Source organism: Pseudorca crassidens, chromosome 21 (assembly GCF_039906515.1).
Source record: "Pseudorca crassidens isolate mPseCra1 chromosome 21, mPseCra1.hap1, whole genome shotgun sequence".
Lineage (NCBI taxonomy): Eukaryota > Metazoa > Chordata > Mammalia > Artiodactyla > Delphinidae > Pseudorca > Pseudorca crassidens.
The window spans coordinates 15,840,148-15,860,462 of NC_090316.1; the positions used below are offsets into that span (position 1 = coordinate 15,840,148).

General features: G+C 44.3%; 1 protein-coding gene and 2 long non-coding RNA genes across 3 annotated transcripts in view; 1 reads left to right on the top strand and 2 right to left on the bottom strand.

The window, feature by feature from the left end:
• Positions 1-622: 622 nt before the first annotated feature.
• LOC137216009 (uncharacterized) lies at positions 623-6,854 on the top strand. Its single transcript, XR_010939541.1, has 4 exons — positions 623-753; positions 3,166-3,306; positions 4,530-4,613; positions 5,442-6,854. It is a non-coding gene; the product is annotated as an uncharacterized lncRNA (long non-coding RNA).
• Positions 6,855-7,819: 965 nt separating this feature from the next.
• The window catches only part of LOC137216099 (uncharacterized), a 44,386-nt gene continuing 31,890 nt past the window's right edge, over positions 7,820-20,315 (bottom strand). The window contains exon 4 of the long non-coding RNA XR_010939591.1: positions 7,820-8,372. This is a non-coding gene — a long non-coding RNA (uncharacterized lncRNA). The remainder of the gene's footprint in view (positions 8,373-20,315) is intronic.
• LOC137216184 (small ribosomal subunit protein eS7-like) lies at positions 18,169-20,231 on the bottom strand. Its single transcript, XM_067722105.1, has 2 exons — positions 20,222-20,231; positions 18,169-18,961 (listed from the first exon to the last, which is right to left on the bottom strand). Exons 1-2 carry the CDS (start codon positions 20,229-20,231, stop codon positions 18,207-18,209), a joined length of 765 nt encoding a protein of 254 aa, XP_067578206.1. The 3' UTR covers positions 18,169-18,206.

Below are 20,315 nucleotides of genomic sequence, written 5' to 3' on the forward strand. Positions count from 1 at the left end.
GGGCCTCTCACTGTTGCGGCCTCTCCCGTTGCGGAGCACAGGCTCCTGACGCGCAGGCTCAGCGGCCATGGCTCACGCGCCCAGCCGCTCCACGGCATGTGGGATCTTCCCGGACCAGGGCACGAACCTGCGTCCCCTGCATCAGCAGGCGGACTCTCAACCACTGCTCCACCAGGGAAGCCCAGCTATTAGTACTTCTTAAAGTTCCCCACGATTTTAACCTGCAGTCGGGGTTAGGATTCACTGATTTAGAGACTGAAAGAAATCACACCCCCAGTTCAAAAGCAACTCACCAGAAAGCAGTATGGCTACATGGGGAAAAGCCCAGGATTCAGAGTTGAGGTTTTAATCCTACCTCCACTCATTGTCCACTGTTTGGACTTGATCATGTACTTAGCCTCTCTGTGCCTCATTTCCTCATGGGTAAAATTGGGATAGTTGTGCCCATTTTACAAAGTTGTTTTGAGGTAAAGATCTACCTGGTACATGGGGGAACCTCTTTAGCAAGAGCTGTTATTAATGTAGCACGCCTAGAAAAAACATTTCTCCTTGTTCCCTTTATTTGCCTCCTCTGTGCCAATAGGAATCCAAATCCACACCGTTCCTGGAGACCCTGAATTCCCTGAACATGGATGGATGGCCCTGGCAGCTACACTGGGCTTGCAGCGTCTTAGGGTTAGAAGATGAGGCACCTGTTCCTTCCAAGCTGAAGCAATGTGGGTCACTGAAATGTGTCTGAAAGTCTGAGTCCAGGTTGGTCACGAACTGTGTTATGATCTCTGTTACCATACAAAGTTACCAACGAGCTCTGGGCCCCTCCATTTCTTAATTGGTAAAATGGGATTAGACTAGATGCTCTGTCCCATAACATGAGTCTATGAGCTTTAAAGAGTCTATAAGACTCAGATCAGATAAGTCTGAAAGTACTTTTACCTGTCTAGTGAATAACAGAGTGCCCAAGCAGCTTCTACGATGAGGAGGTCCCATGAAGACAGTGGATAGTTTTCTTCTGGAAAGCTGGGTTTTTTGCAGTTAATAGTGGAAAGGGTTACCATCCTGACTTTTAGCTTGGGGACAGTGTGCATGAGTTACCCAGTCAGTCTCAGTGGAGAGCAAGGTCTCAGGATTGACCACAGGGTTTTATTTTTTATTGGGTCCACAGGAGAGACGGAATAAAATTGCCCATGCAAGATTTAGACTGAAATTATCTGTGTCATCTGATCCTTGGAAGCTCTCTAGGTCAGTGGTTTTTCCAACTGAGCATGCATCAGAATCCTCTGGAGGGCTCGTTCAATCTCAGATCCCGGGACCCCAACCCTAGAGTTTCTGATCCTGTAGGTCTGGGCGGAAGCCTGAGACTTCGCATTTCTAACAAGTTCGCAGGTGATGTAGGTGATGCTGGTTCCAGCACCACACTTTTAGAGCCACTGCTCTAGGTCTAGGATGCTATGATCCACATGCAACACTTTTTAAAATACTAGTAGCCAGATCCCTCCAGTAAAAAGTCTGATTTTGTAGATTTACAATGAGACCCAAAGGACAAACACATCTGAAAGATGCCTCCTCTTCCCCAAACTATCTCCTCCTGCACAGATGTCTGCTGGCAGCCTAGCCATTCTGTCACCCAGGCTTACTGCCTGAGAGCGGTCTTTCCTCCACTGCCTCTGAGATCTGATGGGTTGGTGAATCTTAGAGACTTCATCTCTGCATCAGTTCTTCCCTTTTCATCTTCACTGCACTATTTCTGGCCCTCATTCGCTCCTCCTGTCTTTATTTTAATTACAAAAATGTCACATGCTTGTTTCAGAAGAAGCCGAGAGCCAAGAAATGCAAGGATGCAGCTCTGGAAGCTGGAGAAGGCAAGCAAACAAGTTCTCCTCTAGAGCCGCCTTGATCTTGGCCTAGAGAAACAGGTTTTTGGATGTCTAACCTCCAGAACTCAAAGAGAATAAATGTATGTTTTTTTAAGCCATGAAATTTGTGGTAATTTGTTACAGCAGCCATAGGAGACTAATACAGGTTGTTTCCAAATTTTTGGACTTGTAAACATTTTAGTACCTCTTACCTCTTGACAGGAACCCTTGACTCCAATCTGACCTGGCTTCACTCTGCCCCCTATGGCCACTCCTTGACTCCCCACTTTTGGAAAATGAAATCCAAATTCTTTAGTGCAAAGGCCCTCCATGCACTAGCCTAACCCACTTTCTTTTAGCCTTAAAGTTGACTATTCTATGATCACTCCCACCCTCGACACACACGTTTTCTACATCCATTGCTGACTCACAAGATTTTCTATGTATGACAGGCCTTCCTTAGCACATCTATGCAGACGGTACTTTAAGCTCCAGCTCAGATAGGACGTCTCCCCAAAAGGGCCCTCTGTGTCTTCAGCCCATTCTCAACGAGATGTGATCTTTGCCTTTTTTGAACATGCATAACATTCTGCATCTCTCTGGGGGCATATATCAATTCTATCTTGTATCTGAGTTATAGATTTATATATGAACTGCCTAGCACTTTAATACTTTGCTGAGTTATTTGCTCATTAAATATCTGTGGAATTGAATTGAAATGTGAACCATGCTATAGAATGAGGTCTAGTTCCTATTTGTGTTATAATTTGATACCCATGACAGGATGGAAACCATCAATTTTAACAATGAAAGATGGACATAGGAAAGAAGGGCAGAGTAAACTAACTAGGCTTAAATTATGCTTCCAATTTGTCACATCTCATCCTTGCCTTGTGCCTTTCGAGATTCAAGAATAAATATGATGGTGATTCAGGGGTAGAGGACTTGAGAATATTCGCTGACCCTAAGCTCAGTAATGATTCTCCACTATGATTCAATGCCATCTCAGGCTGCATTCACAGGAGTGCAAGTCCAGAACAAAGAGGGGATTGTCTCATGGGTCTTCCAGATGCATCGTCTGAGGGAGGTTTGATCAATGCGACCACTGTTTCCTAGAATTGACACAACACCAGAATAACCTGGCACACTGTTAAAAGATACAGATTTCTGGATGCCACCTCCAAGAAACTCTGAATGAATAGGTTAGGAAAGAGCCTTGGCATCTATATTTTAACCAGTATGAATTGTTTGAGGCTCACTGGTCTAAAAAAATCCTTACAGTTGTTTCCACTTATGGTATTCTATTATTCAGAGTATTGAGTCCAGTGTCTGGTTCCATGGTCTCAAGCTCCCAGCTTACTGCCTCTGCTGGTTCTTACCATCGTCAGCCCCAAGTTCTGGTCTTCTGATGCTCTTCCTCTGGGAGAGGAAGCACCTAGTAATTGGCCAACAGGTAAGTTTTGGGGTTTTAGCTAATGGTTCTTTTAGAGTTTTGCCATTCGTAATGAGGGCTGTAACTCACAAGCCCCAGCCACTCAATTTATCTCCTAGAGATGAAAGAAACAGACTTAGAATATTATCACAGCAGAGAAGCCACCAAAGACAAAATATGCACGTGTTATCAGGTGGCCTTGAGTACCTGAAGGGGAGAAGATCCCAGGAGGTGGTGGCACAGATAGAACTGCTATCTCATCAAAGCTGATCCTGTATTCTAGAAGGAGACCTGAATGACTCCAAGCAGCTCTGTTGCCCGTAGCCTTTCCTCACCCCAGGGGCAGAACTGGTGTTAGCCGTTCCCAGTGATTGGGGTGGAGCAGCTTGAGGAGTAGAGGAAAGCAAGGCTGGGCAGCTCTATGCCCTGGCCCTCTGGCCGTTCTAATTCCAGAGATTTACTGCTACCTCCTAAATAAACAAAACTACTGAAGCTTTAAGAGCCCAGTCCAGACAGATGACCAAGAGAAAACAGTCATTGTTCAGCCTTAACACTATTTGTTTATCGTGTGTCCTTTGTCATTAACCCCTAAGAGTGAAAGCAGACTGGTCCACTTCATTTTCTGATTATCAAGTTTATGGCATTTTTAAAATTAATTGAGTGCTTATCTCAGCACATAACGAGCAGACGCAGTTTTCCTGGAAAAATACTGGTGGAGGGTCTGAGTGTGTTCTCTCCATCAGCGTGGTGCAGTCCAGTCTCCGGTCCCATGGAGGTCATGGAATCTTAGCGAGGACAGTTGTGCAGTTATGGTGGTCACGGCCTATTCTCAGCATTGCTGTTTCTCCATAGAAGGCACTGCAAGACTGAAGCAGTGCTTGGAGTCGAAGAGGAGAGAGAAGACAATTTTCACATTTATTTCTTTCGGATTAAAGAGGAAGTGGAGAGTTTCTATTTGGGATGATGACAAAGTTTTGGATGTGGGTAGTGGTGATGGGCGCACAGTATCGTTGAATGTACTTAATGCCACTGAATTATGCACTTAAAATAGTTAAAATCTGGGGGGTACATTTTATGGTGTATATTTTACCACATTTTATTTTAAGGCAGTGGGTTGGGCTTATCCACGGATTATCACAGGGAGGGGGGTAATTAACAAACATCAGCTGGCTCAGTGACCTTCTGGCCCTGCTGTAGCATTGACTTATCCTGGGAGCAGTGCCCAAAGCTGCCTCTTGTTGTAGGAACCATGCATATGCTTGTGCTCAACCTAATTCTGGTGCATTTGAGAGCAAATGGAGCTTCCCTAATTCCTGAGACTTAAACACGTAAGTATTGGAATGGCTTGAATGCCTTTTATCCACCAAAAGATGGACCTAAGAGTTTGTCTCTGGGGTAGACTGTCCTTCATTTCCTATGGAAATGATAATGATTATCATTGAGTGTAGGTACTCAATACATTTTTTGGAATGCTGTTGCCGGCTCCCCCTTTTTCTCTCACTTCCAGGACTGAATACTTTAGTTCAGAGCTGGAATAGGTAAAGGTTTTTGGATTTGTGGCCCAAACTCACTTCACTCTGCCCTATTTGGGCTTATGAATGTCTTCACCACACAGAGTTCAAAGACTAATAGAATCACAAGGTTGGAAGAGGCTCAAAAGGTCCCCTGTTTACTACCCATGGTTGGAAGAGGCTCAAAAGGTCCCCTGTCAAATGATCACACACAGATGTGGCTTCTATCTTTGACAAAGGTCGTACCCTGTAACCATTACTCATTCTTTCTTCTCAGAGAGCCCCTTAAAATTGCAGACATAAACACATTTTTAAGGTATCTTCTGGGACTTCCCTGGCAGTCCAGTGGTTAAGACTTGACTTCCAATGCAGGGGGTGCGGGTTCGATCCCTGGTCGGGGAACTAAGATCCCACATGCCTCAGGGCCAAAATACCAAAACATAAAACAGAAGCAATACTGTAACAAATTCAGTGAAGACTTTAAAAATGGTCCACATCAAATAAATAAATAAAGTGTCTTCCGCCAATCCAGAGACTTATAGTTTTCTGTATTGGGTTCAGATTGGGTTATTTTAATATTCCAGGAAGATGTTTTTCGGTTGAGAAACTTCAGTTCAATTCAGATTTTCTACTTGTAATTTCTAGCTGGAAATTACTTATGGCAGCTGAGTCACCCACCTCACCTCCTCCCCTCGCTCCTGGAGCCTGCTGGCTGTTTCCAAGGCCCTCCTCATTATTCACACCATGAATAATGGCCACAGAAATACCAAAAGCAACACCTGATGGCTGTGGAAGGTTTTTATCCTCACAGGTCGTGAATACTTTCTGTTTATCAGCTACACTAAGGGTTTGTGACTATCTAAGTGTTGTATTTCTAGCCGCTGTATTCTGAAGGAAAGCATCCTGCCCTGAGGTAAGGACAAATTCTTTATTCATATTGAAAATGAAAGCAAGTAAAGGGCAAGGATTTTTTTTAAATCCCACTTTCAGTATGTTCAGAATGAAAGGTTTTTGAAATAAGACCTTTAAAGTGTTTCCTTTCACTGTTCATTTGGGAAGAGACTTCACAGATGGTACAGACACCCTGAAACGTTGCCTGGTCTGAAATCTTTTATCTGCAGCTTTAGAAGAGCAAAGGGTATGACATATGGAAAGGAGCAAACAGCCGTGGGAAGGCATGGCTAGCAACAGGGACAGGAATGTAAATTATAGAACTGATCCTTGCCTCAAAATATTTCTGGTTGGGGTAGTTTCTATCTCTGGGGTACCACACACTGGGTACAGGATGGAGGCTGCATATGGGGCAATTGAGGGCAGATGTGATGCGTGATAGTCATGCAGAACTGCAAGCTTGGCAAGTTCCAGCCCTTGACCCAAACCACAGTGTTTTTACATAATCATGGTTGGTATGGATTGAACTGTGTCCCTCCCAAATTCATATGTGGAAGTCCTAACCTCCAGTACCTCAAAATGTGACTTTATTTGGAAATAAGGTCATTACAAATGTAATTAGTTAAGATGAGGTCATACTGGAATAGAATGGGCCCCTAATCCAATGTGACTAGTGTGCTTATAAAGAGAGGAAATTTGGACACAGAGACAGACACAGAGAGGGAAAATGATGTGAAGACACAGGGAGAAGTCATCCAGTTACAAGGAACAGCAAAGATTGCCAACAAACCATCAGAAGCTGGGAAAGAAACATGGAACAGCTCTTTCCCTGTGTTGAAAACAAGACAACACACCCAATATGGAGTCGCTTATGCTAATCCCTACATCACCAAACCAAGACTTAACTTAGTTAACGGTTTTAGCTGTCCCAGAAATGGAATCTTAAACCAGTCAACGAGGAATCACTTGATCAGCACTAGTTAGGTGACCTGCCTGGGAGACCCCACTGTCCCCTAAAGGAAAGTAGCCTTGCAATAACCAGCCTGCCTTTTTGCCTAGTACAACTTCCTTGTACCTTTTCCCTTCCGCTTGTATCATGTTGCACAGCTCCTTGGAGCTCCTTTCTATCTGCTAGATTGGGTGCTGCCCAATTCACGAGTTGTTGAATAAAGCCGATAAGATCTTTAAAATTTACTAGTAGATTTTGTTTTTTAACACCTCACAGCCCTCAGAAGGAACCAACCCTATGGACACCTCAAGATCGAACTTCTAGCCACCAGAACTGCGAGAACATAAATTGCTGTTGTTGAAGCCACCCAGCTGGTGGAGCTTCGTTGTGGCAGCTTGACCTGACTAATAGAATCGTCATCTCGAAAGCATCCAGCACCCTGCATTGTTCTGCATAGTCGTAGAAGCTGTAATACCTAAAGGGGCGATTTTATTTTCAAAGCATTTATGATTAGAAGTGTTTCTCAATGTCATGATTTCTACGCTATTGCTCACATCCACTCCTCACGTACACGTGTAGATTTGTATATGGTTCATAGCGTCTTTCTCTATTTCCTTAGGATTCCTATACTCAGCCTTGGGAAACTTCTCCAAAGGCTTAAGAATCTTGGCATCTCAGTTCTATCACCTTAAAATATCACATCCGGGATTCCTTATTACATGCCTCACCTTGGCCTCCGTATGCGCTCACCTTTCTGCCTATCTTGAAGAGCTCCTTACACACTTCTGCTCTTTCTAGAAGTCTGTATGTCTTTGGGTTTGTAGTGGAAAGGTCCGTGTGATTTCCGTAGGGAGCTGGATGTGGTCTCATCACTTGCATGGTCCCAGTTGTCGGAAGCGGTCTGGGGACTCTAGTGAGGTGACAGGTCAACAGGCACCCCATGCTTTTCTGTTTGCGTATCACGCTTGCTTTTAAGGGAGCCATGGATTTCCCTCTGCCCATTTCTAAGTCTCAAACGGCAAGTGCATTCTCAGTTCGGATTCTTGCATTTTGCCCTCACAGTCTGACCCCATGCACCTCTGAAGTATCATTTCTTTCCCAAATTATTTTTATGTGGAGCAAATTAAACATTTTATTTTGATAAATTTGTATTTCTATATGTGCACATATTCACTAGGTTGGCAATGTCGGAACTAAAGGATTTGTTCTTGTGATCAGTCTGGTGAGCCATACTCTTTGACTATCTGGGATTTGGGGACCAGAGTTTTCTATGGTAAAGACATGGGTGATGCCTCTATTGCCCATAGACAGCTAGGTCTCATCATGACGATCTCGGCTCAGTGACACAAACAGATCACAAGTCAGTTATCCTAAAAGCATGGAAAAGTCATTCAGACCTTTGTTTAAGGCTCTTGAAAAGGCATCAAAGCGGCAAGTACAATACACTGAATGTCACAGAGCAACACAGTAGAAAGTTCTCCCCACAGCAGTGCTTTCCTTCTCTTCTTCATCTCTCTGACACAGCCTGACACACAGACAAACTGACAAAGAACAAGTCCAGTCTGCCTCTCCTCCCCATTCCCAGCAACTCACCCCCGTGGACCCCTCTCCTAGCCACTGCTCTCAGGCCGACATTATCAACCAAATTAATTCCACCTCTCTTGGATGTTTCCAGATGTCATTTTCACTCCTATTTAAATCAGTGGTCTTCAAACTTTTTTGACTGTTTATCCGAGCTGTAAAAAAAATGAGAGGGAGAGACAGACACACACACACACACACACACACACACAGAGAGAGAGAGAGAGAGAGAGAGAGATTTAAAATATTCAGGTACTATCAATGTATATATTTTATTCATTATAAAATGTACATATAGGAAAATTTTAAAGTTTGAGACAGAGTTCATATTTGTACCTCTCTCTCTCTCTCTCTATATATATATATATATTTTAAAGTAATTTGTTATTTATTAAGTTAAAACTTTGCTCTCACTATGAAAGCTATTAATTTTTAGTGAGAGTAGTATGATTGAATACACTTTGTTATATTAGAATGCATTGGTTTAATACTTGTGATACAGTGGTTCTAATTCAGGTTATGGGTTTACTCCCCTTCCTTCCTTTCATCTTTCCTTCCTCCCTTCCTTCCTTTTCTTTGATACTTGGGTTTATTGCTCATTACAGCTGAAGAAGTTCCCTTGCAAAGATGCACAGAACCAGATGGAAGAAGTGTCCCTTTAGATGCACATTTTCATTTCATCCTATTGATTATGCAAAGGTTTTTGTTTAAATTCTGCTAGTACATTTCACCTTCCCTGACATCACTCAGTTATTTTTCCTAACTAATGATTTTCATTTTTGTACAGTTAATAAACAGGGTCAAAACTCACCAAAACTCATTTTGGAAGAACTTTCAATAGATTTTTGATACTTTCTTTAAGTGTACTGATATGAGAGTTTTTATAAGTGACACAGAGATTTTTTTCATGTAAAAAAAAATCACATAAACATAGAAATGTTTCCAAATATCCACTTTCAAATTGCTCTTTTCATAGCATGCAACTCTTCAAAAAGCACTTTCTCACAGATTGGTCAACTTCTTTCCAAATCCAATAGGTTATCTCCTATGTTTAAAATATCCCATGATGTGGGCAGATGAAGAGTCCACTTGGGGAGTAGAAAAAATATCAGCTTTTTCATTTTCTTGGCATTCTCTTGTGTTTGAATTATTCTTATCATCAACTGATTATTTAGGTTATTTGGACATTTTCTGGGTTTTCTGTAGTAAAGGCATAGGCAATTCCTCGTAGAAATTGTTCTAAGCCACATGTTCATTCTGTGAGGATTAGTTTAGTGAAATCTGAATAACATGATCCGTAAGAGCCAGGAACGTGTCCACTGCAGTATCTTCCAATGACCGACAGCTGACTGCTGAATGAGGGGCTCTCACCAACCTCCTTGATCAGAGTCTCTACTCTTTTCTTAAGATCCTGGGAATACTACAGGGGTCCCATGATTGCATTTGGGACATACTGCCTGTGAGGATACCAAGCTCCAACATACGTATTAGTGTTAGTTATGCTAAACTTCTTTATTTTTAGATAAAACTGATATGAAAAGCTCCAACATTTTCTTCTATACCCAGTGGGTCAATCCTGGACACCCCACTTTGGAGATCACTAAACTACATCAGTACAACAAAATCACAGGACTCAGAGAAACGTAGAAACCTCCTTGTTGGGGAAGGGTGGCTGGAAGGGCTATAAAATCCTTTGATACTTTTTATTAGAGTCTGCCATGTTGCTTACAATAGTTTTGGGAGACACCAGGGTGATGTGGATTACCACTGTCCAGTCAAAGAAACTCACAGCAAGGCATCTGGGTTACGTCCGGGATTGTGTATTACTGAGACAATATCTGTTATATACCCTCGAATCACTGAGTCTTACTCTATTTTCCTAAAACTGTTTTGTCCTTGGGTTATGGCTCCAGCTGGGGCTTCTGAAGATCCGCCAGAATATCCAATAGCAAACAAGCTCCCAGGTCTATCAGATTCATTTGTTAGGATTTCTTTTTGGTCAATTAAAAAAAAAAAAGCTTTTCAAAGCACTCATAGAGGCTTTTACAGGGCTCATAAAGGTAATATTCACATTCTCTCTCGTGATTCCTTCACTATGACTATGCAAAATAAACAAAACAAAAACCGGTTTCCCAGAGCCCTAGGAATATCACAAATTATGTTGAGGTTCCAACAAGTTGGAAATGATTATTACCCTTTATTTTTCAATACATACACACACACACACATACCCCTACACTGGTTTGTTTCTGAATGATGTGCAAGGGAATTAAAAAATCATTTGATAAATGTATGAGCTAGTGTGAGTGGGTAGAGGTTATCTGTTTTAAATATTTCATGTGATATGAATTGCAAGTAACAAGACTCTCAACTAACATGATTTTTTAAAAAGTGATATCATAGTAGAAAGTGTGCTCCTAGAATCTCCTACCTCAGTATCACCTGATGAGGCCCTTCTCCTAGATGCTAATGTAACTGGTGATTCTTATGGCCACTGAAATTTAAGAACCATTGATCTAGGCTGTGCGTCAGTAGAGATACAAATATCAACCCAAGTGTGCACACACTGCAGGTCAGCTGCACCAGAAACAATTACTTCTTTCTTCCACATCTATTCTGTTCATGTCATGATACCTTTTGAGAGTATTCAGTTATTATTACAACAATGAATCTGTTTCCTCCAGACTCTTGGTTATCACTATCCTGACCTGCTGCCTGTGTCACATCCCATTAGGTGCTGTGGATGAGGCGTGGCACTTGTCACAGACTGACAGAAGTTTGACAGGACAGGCTAAGAAAAGCAAAAATTAGAAATAAACCAAGACATAACTTTTCTAGAAAACCTTCTCAAATACAACCAACTCTGTGAGATACGACTTCAGGGCAAGCTTGGCCACAGATGGAGGCAAAGCCGGGCAGGTCAGGTCTGGGACTGGGATGTCAGGACAATGGGGAAAAAGATAGTTGGTCCAGAATCCAGTTTCTTTGACGTGCATCTCCCAGCGTGTGTGCTATAGAACGCTAATCCTACCCAATGCCGCAGGAACACAGGGTCTCATGGTGAAAACCCTTCCTTGGATATTCTAAATCCTTTTTTAAAAACAACTTTTGATTTTGAAACGATTATAGGCTATTTTTTGACTCTTTGCTCTGAGGCATGGGCATTGGTCCATGGGCTGGCCTGAAGGACAGTGTTCTCTACTCAGAGTCACCAGGCTCTCTGACCTTGACTCTTGCTCTAAGGACCTAAGTGTGCCCTGCTTGCCTTCCTAAGGCACGTCAGTCTCTCTTGCGAACAGATTTCCTATGGGCCCTCTTGTCATTTAGAAATTCCCTTCTTTAATCTGAATCATGCTTCCAGTTCCAGCCATTCACAAAAGAACTGGCTTCTCCCAATGTAAATTCTGAAAGTATGTTGGTCAGCCAGTCATTTAGAATTTGGGCCTCACCTCCCACAGCCAGAAAATGATACATAATGGCAAAGTCCCCAGGCCAGCCCGCAAAAGCCTACTTATCGAAAACGTAGCTGAACCGAGGCAATCAAGCCATAGGCAGCCTAACCACGCTTGGCATTGTGTTTCCTTTGGAATGCATGTCCTGTACCAACTGGGAAGCCAAGAAGGCAGAGGGAAATAAATCTTGAACTTCAAGCTATGTTGTTGTTGGGATTTTGCAACCAGGTGCCAGTAAACCAGGCCCCCGAGGGTGGAGAAATGTTGGATGCAGATGCTCACTGAGTCCGTTATCAAATCTCGGGAGTTTCCAAAGAAATGTTTAAGATTAAAATTCAGTTCTGTGGAAGCAGAGCCTCAATTTAATACCATCTACCAAAGCACTGTGACGTCTGTCATTTTGGGGTGAAGCTGAAGATCCTAAATCAGGAGAGGATGAAGGGCCTCCTGGTGGGGTGGCCCTAGGCTCTGGAGCACACCTAGGCGAGCAAGAGACGGGCAGAAATGCACCTGGGCCTCTGGCAGAGGCAGTGGGCCGTTGGCCACCTGGTTTGGGAAGAAGTTTTAATCCATTTTGATTACAAAAACATCCTGTTCTCTGTTCCTAACAAACGGCTTTCTCTTTCTGATTTGCCCAAGAACATCCTTCTCTCACATGGATCAAGACAACAGGCCTAGAGTCCGCCTGCTGATGCAGGGTACACGGGTTCGTGCCCCGGTCCGGGAGGATCCCACATGCCGCGGAGCGGCTGGGCCCGTGAGCCATGGCCGCTGAGCCTGCGCGTCCGGAGCCTGTGCTCCGCAAGGGGAGAGGCCACAACAGTGAGAGGCCCACGGACCGCAAAAAAAAAAAAAAAAAAGACAACAGGCCGTTCAATAATATGAGGAAAAATGACATTAGAGCGTGAGAGTCTTTAAAACTGATGAGTTAGCAAAGAGACTTCATGACCAAAGGGGAGAAGTAATGGGCTGAGCACCTACTATGTGCTGGTTGCTGTGCTGTGCCTCTTCACCTGTGTATCTTTCTCCATCCTCCTAAACATCCTAGGACGTGAGCATTATTATCCTTATTTAATTGATGGAAATTGAAGCCTGAGAGGTTATGTTAGACCGAGAACCTTGGACCACTAAGTAAGGCTTTGCAGGGATTCAAACACATCTTCTGGCTCTAGAGTGATGCTCTTCCCACCACCCCAGCACCTCCTACCATCAGAATAGAGCATCTCCACGTCACTGCCCTAGAAGCAAATACATTTTACTCACTGGTTTTCAAACAGTAAGTAAAAAGAAAAGAAAAAATTCAAAATGCAAGGATGACCCCATTTCTTCTTAAGCATTTTTAATACCGGCAAAGTGATAAATGTACCGAGTAGACTTGGCATTGAGTAGCCTTCGCAGTACATGGCTGGTCAGACTGAATGAGAAGGTCACAGTTTCCAGAGAGGCCTGGAGGACACTGGGCTCGTGTGAGGTTGACACTGAGTTGTCCGACACTAAGAGGAACGGGCCCACCCACTTGTTTGACTATGTGTATACCAGCTCAGCCAGAGAGAAGGGACAATTATATGTATTATTTGGTAATAGAGAGTGAGGGGGGAAAAAGCCCTGGGCTGCAGAGAAAGTGTTTAACCTTTTTAAATTACAAAAAAAATAGGGGCTGGACATCCACTCTGACAGCACCCAAATTAAATCTAACCACAAAGTCATATCAAAGCCAATATACAGAAAAGAGTTGTGTTTCCAGTTAGAAGACACACACCCAATAATCCCATTTCTTTTCTTATAAATTTATTTATTATTTTTGCCTGCGCGGGGTCTTTGTTGCTGCACACAGGCTTTCTCTAGTTGCGGTGAGCGGGGGCTACTCTTCTAGAGTGGGCTTCTCACTGCAGTGGCTTCTCTTGTTGCAGAGCACGGGCTCTAGGCACGTGGACTTCAGTAGTTGTGGCACACGGGCTTAGCTGCTCCGAGGCATGTGGGATCTTCCCGGAGCAGGGCTCGAACCTGTGTCCTCTAAATTGGCAGGCGGACTCTTAACCACTGCGCCACCAGTTCAGTACCTTCCCCGACAGCTCCTCCGGGCACCTGGACTGCGTTAGAGTCTCCCCCTAGTGGAAAGCTGGAACATTTCAGCGTCGGTGATCATCTGGTTCAGAACAACGGAAATGTCTCAGGGTTTCTATTTTTAAATATTTCTTTACTTGGGGCTGAGCAAAAACGGCGACCAAAACCAGGGGATTTTTAGGGAATGCAGGTGATAGTAGAGCTCCTTACCCTCCCCTGAAGTGTATGCTCTGGAAATCTTCATAGAAATTATGGAAAGTACAGGTTTATCTGAACAATCCCATTCATGCCTGTGCATGTATTGAGTCTCTCTCAAGCCCTCACCTCCAAAGAGACCCAAAGTTGCAAAAGAAGTCATCACATAGCGATCTGATGTAGTATTCAGCTCCCACAGAGAGAAGAATTCTTGTGTTGCATGGGTTTGTGCAGTGTCAATACTGAAAGCAAGAAAGAATGGAAGTTAAGATCAACATGTTCTAGGCGCTGAATTTTGAGGCTTTGCCGATGTAGAAGTTGAGCATTCTGAAATGAGCACAGTAGCTCCGACACAGAGGTGGGGCAGATGGTGGGAGCGGAGAGGCCTTGACGAGGGCCGGGCTGTGAGACCCCCCCTTGGCCCTTCTATCAGGGGCTTCCCGGGACCTTGGCGGCAGGGGTTAGCCTTGGACTTCACTGCACCCAAATGGCTCTCTAATGCCAATGAGTGGGGAGGGGAGGCAGGAAAAGCCTGGGCCAGCCTGGCTGGTGAGGGCTCCCCAGGGTCCCTGTGGCAGAGAAGAACTTCTGCCCACACTTAAGAGACTGCAGGATCAGGAAGGCAGAGTTGAGCAAGAAGTTAAAGGTCAGGGAACCAGACAGGAATCTCTGAAGGGATCTAGATGTGGATTTTAAGCCAGGGATTAGAGCCTGGGGGTCAGAGGTCTGGGGGATGAGTGGGAGGCCAGGGCTAGATGAATATACACAGCAGGCATCCGAGCCAGTGCGGGCTGAGGTGTGCCGGCTGCAGCTGCCTCCGGGAAGGGGGTGGCGGGGTGAGGCGCTAGCTGCGTGTGAAGGGTGGAGGCGCTTTAAGAACTGCACCCCTAAACTGTGGACGTTTAGGCCAAACTTCCCTCCAGGAGTGGCAAGAGTGGTATGTCTGAACCAGTCCTGCTACTGGCCTTGGTCCTGGCTAAGCAGTCACCTGAATCCTTAAGCTAAGGACATCCACAGGGATCATCCCGAGGGTCAGTTTCATTCTGCCCCCACCTCGTGTCATCCCTCTAAACCTGGGCTGAATGGAGACCTTGCAAATGCTCTAAGAGGAGCTATGTGAATTTGGGTTGGCCCAGTTGGTCCTGTGGGATCTGTTTTGTCAGCCGTCAGGGATTAGTTCTGAACTGTCTGGCTGGGTAGCCAAGTTGTTAGTTAACCAGAACCTGAAAGGAGGCGAGAGCTTTGTAAAACCCACCCAGTACTAGTAGCTGGCGCCAAACTCTAGCGAAGTTCCCATCTCTTTCCAGTGGGGTCTGAACAGGTAAATCTCCCATCCTCCCCTGCTGCACTGCACTGAATACAGGATAAGGGTGCGTGTTTATAAGCTCCCAGGGACCATGTGATAGAACGCTTTACGTTCATTGTCTAATACGGCAGCCACCAGCCCCCATGTGACTACTGAGCACTTCAAAGTGGCTACTCTGAATTGAGATGAGCTGAATTCCAAGTCTTAACATGAAAAGAGAAGGTAAATGAGCTCATTATTATGCTTTTAATTATCTGTTGAAGTGATAATAATTTGGTTACATAAAATATATTATTAAAATTAATTTTGGGCTTCCCTGGTGGCGCAGTGGTTGAGAGTCTGCCTGCCGATGCAGGGGACGCGGGTTCGTGCCCCGGTCCGGGAAGATCCCGCATGCCGCAGAGCAGCTGGGCCCGTGAGCCACGGCCGCTGAGCCTGTGCGTCCGGAGCCTGTGCACCGCAACGGGAGAGGCCACAACAGTGTGAGGCCCGTGTACCACACACAAAAAAATTAATTTCTTCTATTTCCTTTTATTTAAAAAAATAGACTTTATTTTTTAGAGCAGATTTAGCGTCACAGCAAAGCTGAGCAGAAAGTAGAGAGAGTTCCCGTCTACCCTCTCTGTCCCACACCTGGAACTTCCCCACTGTCAACACCCCGCAGCTGGACAAAACATTTATTACAACTGATGAACCTACAATGACATACCGTTATCACCCAACGTTCACAGCCTCTAACTCCCTAATATGGTTACTCAAAACTGTAGAACTCCATTTGAGGCCTTATATTTACTTGGGGGAGCACTGCTTTATACCTTTCCTGGTGGCAAATCCAAAACAAAGACCCTTAAGTACTCTGGATGATAAACACATACCTACACAAAATAGACTGATCCAGACTTTGAGACCTTAACCCGATTAAAAGCTAACCTTTGTCCCCTCTTTTTAAGGGACAAATTTTAAGAAATGACTTTAGAAGAAGATCTTCATATATAGGACTCCATCAACTGAAAGTCCTGTCTCAGAGCCAGACTCACTTCCTACCCATTCTTGGAATGCTTCCATCAGCAGCAGCCTGCTGTGGCTCGGGGGGCTGGGATGGGCATCCCTCTGGGAAAATGTTTCAAGTGTTTCTGGGGGTTTCTAGCTTCTGGTGCTGTTCCCTCAAAAGGCCAGTTTCTTTCTTTCCTTTTTAATTTCTATTGGGGTATAGCTGATATACAATGTTGTGTTAGTTTCAGGTGTAAAGCAAAGTGAAACTGTGATACATATAGATATATCCACTCTGTTTTAGATTCTTTTCCCATACAGGCCAATACAGAGTATTGACTAGAGTTCCCTGTGCTATAGAGTAGGTCCTTATTAGTTACCTATTTTTTATACAGTAGTGTGTATATGTCAATCCCAATCTTCCAATTTATTCCCCCTCTCTTACCACCCCCCCACGGTAACCATAAATTTATTTTCTATATCTGAAACTCTATTTCTGTTTTGTAGATAAATTCATTTGTCGCCTTTTTTTAGATTCCACATGTGATATCATATGATATTTGTCTTTCTCTGTCTGACTTACTTCACTCAGTATGACAATCTCTAGGTCCATCCACGGTGCTGCAAAGGGCATTATTTCATCCTTTTTTATGGCTGAGTAATATTCCATTGTATATATGTATCACATCTTCTTTATCCATTCCTCTGTTGATGGACATTTAGGTTTCTTCCATGTCCTGGCTCTTGTAAATGGTGCTGCAATGAACATTGGGGTGCATGTATCTTTTCCAATTGTGGTTTTCTCCCGACTTATGCCCAGGAATGGGATTGCTGGATCATATGGTAGCTCTAGTTTTAGTTTTCAAAAGGCCAGTTTCAATCTCCGATCCCACAGGTCCTGTGCTAGAACCACTTCTCTCCATGTCCCCTCAGGGGCCTGGCCAGCCTGGAGTGTCAGAGGCAAGGCTGGGTTGCAGCCTTCTTCTTTCCTGGCTCCACAGTGAATATTACCTTGGAGATTGTTATTACCACTGTGCTTGGCTGCATTATGCTGAAGCCTTGTGCCATTAGCAGACTGGCTTTCCACACTTCAGAAACTGACTCATGAACTTCCCCCCAGGGCTCGCAGAAGAATGGTCTAATTTCCAAAGCTGGCCGGCTCTTCAGGCCAGAATTGGCACCAGCCGCCGTCCAAGGCCTGGTGAGAAGGGCTTGTTTGCCTGAGAGGATTAAACAGAGCGCAGTCGGCTAAGCTTCCACGGAGCCGGCTAAAGGACTTCGGCCCTAATCTCTTACTACTGAGGGTCTTGTCAGCAACGACCAGCCGTGACGGCCTTTCTTTATGGCTGATGTCGCTCGTCGACGCCACTCCAAGGATGTCACAGCCCGTCTCTTTGCTGTCGCCTTTACTTCCCCTCTACAAACTCCATTTTTATTCTTCTGAAGAATGGCCCATCTCCCTCCCGCTCCTCACCCTGTTTCTCTCACCCACCAGGCTGCCCGTCTCACTGAACAGGAAGAGGAACGGTAGTCACAGGCTCACATCCTCCTTTCCGAAGAACTTACCTAAACAGAACATTCACTTTTTTTTTAATTAATTAATTTTATTTATTTATTTTTGGTTGGGTTGGGTTTTCATTGCTGCGCGTGGGCTTTCTCTAGTTGCGGCGAGCGGGGGCTACTCTTCGTTGCGGTGCGCCGGCTTCTCTTGTTGCAGAGCATGGGCTCTAGGCGGGCAGGCTCAGTAGTTGTGGCACGTGGGCTCAGTAGTTGTGGCTCGCAGGCTCAGTAGTTGTGGCGCACGGGCTTACTTGCTCTGCGGCACGTGGGATCTTCCCGGACCAGGGCTCGAACACGTGTCCCCTGCATTGGCAGACGGATTCTTAGCCACTGCACCATCAGGGAAGCCCAGAACATTCACTTTTTTCAAAAGAAACTTTTTTTTTTTAATTGTGAATAATATTTTATTTAGTCATTTTTGTTTACAACTGAAACTCTAGGAATTCAAAATTATCGTCCTTGCCGGTGAGCTTCTTATAGACACCAGAAAATGTTTCAACCTCGTGTTCCACACCGTTCTGCTGTGCTTTATCCAAATGAACCTTCGTGAGTCGGCTGCCATCCACTCTCTTGCCCACAGTCTCACTAGGGAAAGCCAAGTCCTCCAGGATGGCGTCGTGCACGGCAGTCAGAATGCGGCTCCTGGGATGCTTTTGCTTATTTTTCGTATGGCTTTTTCGAGTTGGCTTAGGCAGAATTCTCCTCTGAGCAATAAAGACAACATGCTTCCTGCTGAACTTCTTCTCCAACTCACGCACTAGCTGGACCTGGAGTTTCTGGAAAGATTTCCGTTGCGGAACGGGAACAAAGATTATGATAGCTCTCCGACCACCACCAACTGCAATTTCCTTGGCAGCCGTGATGTTCAGCTCCCACAGCTGGGCCTTGAGGTCCGGGTTCATCTCCAACTGCAGGAGGGCCTGGGAGATGCCCAACTCATACTCGTCCAGCTTCTCGCTGTTGGGCTTCATGATCTTCGCACTGGAACTGAACGTGGCCTTGCTAACATCAGCAACCCTAAGCGCCCATGCAACCACGCTCAAGCACAGCAAAATCAAAAGAAATTTCTGACTGGAGAAAGCAGGGTGAAAGTCTGTGTTTGTGAGCAACCTTGACCCGCAGGCCAGCTCTCGATTCTGATTTAATGTTCTTTCCTCTGTTGGTTCTAACACCGACCCTGGAGTCAAAGGTCATGATCAAAAGTCAGTTTTCCCACAGTGCCCTTCTGCAGCATTGAAATATTTAAATTCTTTTCTTTTCTAATAGAGCTATATTTTCCTCTCTGGTCAAGGAGCTATTAGAAAGTGTGTCAGTTGCAAAAAAGAAAATGCTAACTAATGTATCAATATTTTATTTAAGATTTTTGCGTTAGATTTATTAGCAAACCTGGCCTTCTGCTTGTGAGTGCTGTGTGTGCATGATATGCCATCAGTGTCAAATTCTGGCATCAGCGTTATGCTGGCTGTGTAAGATGAGGTTGGAAGCATTTATTTTCCTTACTCTAGAAAGGTTCTTAAACTGTTAGAGCGACCTATTTCTTAAAGATTTAAAATAATTCATTTGTGAAATTATCTGGGTCTGCCATCTAGACAACTTCCCAACATCATATATGGTAATTCCTTAGGTTTTCCCATGTGTTTGCTTAGAATTGAGCATAAAGTTTTTTCAAAATTTCAGGGCTTCCCTGGTGGCGCAGTGGTTGAGAGTCCGCCTGCCGATGCAGGGGACATGGTTTCATGCCCTGGTCTGCGAAGATCCCACATGCCGCGGAGCGGCTGGGCCCGTGAGCCATGGCCGCTGAGCCTGCGCGTCCGGAGCCTGTGCTCCGCAACGGGAGAGGCCACAACAGTGAGAGGCCCGCGTACCGCAAAAAAAAAAAAAAAAAAATGCATCCATCTTTGTGTTATTTCCCCATTCTCCTTTCTAATTTTATGGACTTGTATTTTGTCCTCAGTTTTTGGCGGGTGGGATATTAATGGTTTATCTCTTTCATTTAAAACCATTAGACTTTGGATTCATTTTTTTTTCTGCCAAATATCTATTTTTTAAAATTTATTCATTTCAACTCTCAACATAATGTCTTCCTTTTGCTTTCTGTAATTAGCTTGGGTTCTTTTTCAGACTTCTTGAGTTGAATAATCAATGCATTATTTTGATTATTTTTTATTTATTAATGTTAAGTGCTTAAACCTAACAATTTTCCTCTGAGCATTGCTTTAATCATATTCTTAGGTTATGAAGCACAGCTTTTAAATTTACTCATAATTATTATTATCTAGGTTTTCTGCTTAAGTGGGCTGGGCTCTCTGCTCTGAATATCTACCTACTTTAAGTTTGGGGCTTTCCTCTCCTTTGCAGTGAGAAAGGCTGGGGGAGTGGGGGTCTTAGAACACACAGAGGGCTGGTTCTAGGGTTCCATCCTATGCCATCCACACACCCCCCGCCATTCTGAAATGACAAACTTTAGAATCCCACTACAGAAACGGCCCTTCTTTCTCCTGTGTCCTCTCCAGGAATTTAAACTTAATTGT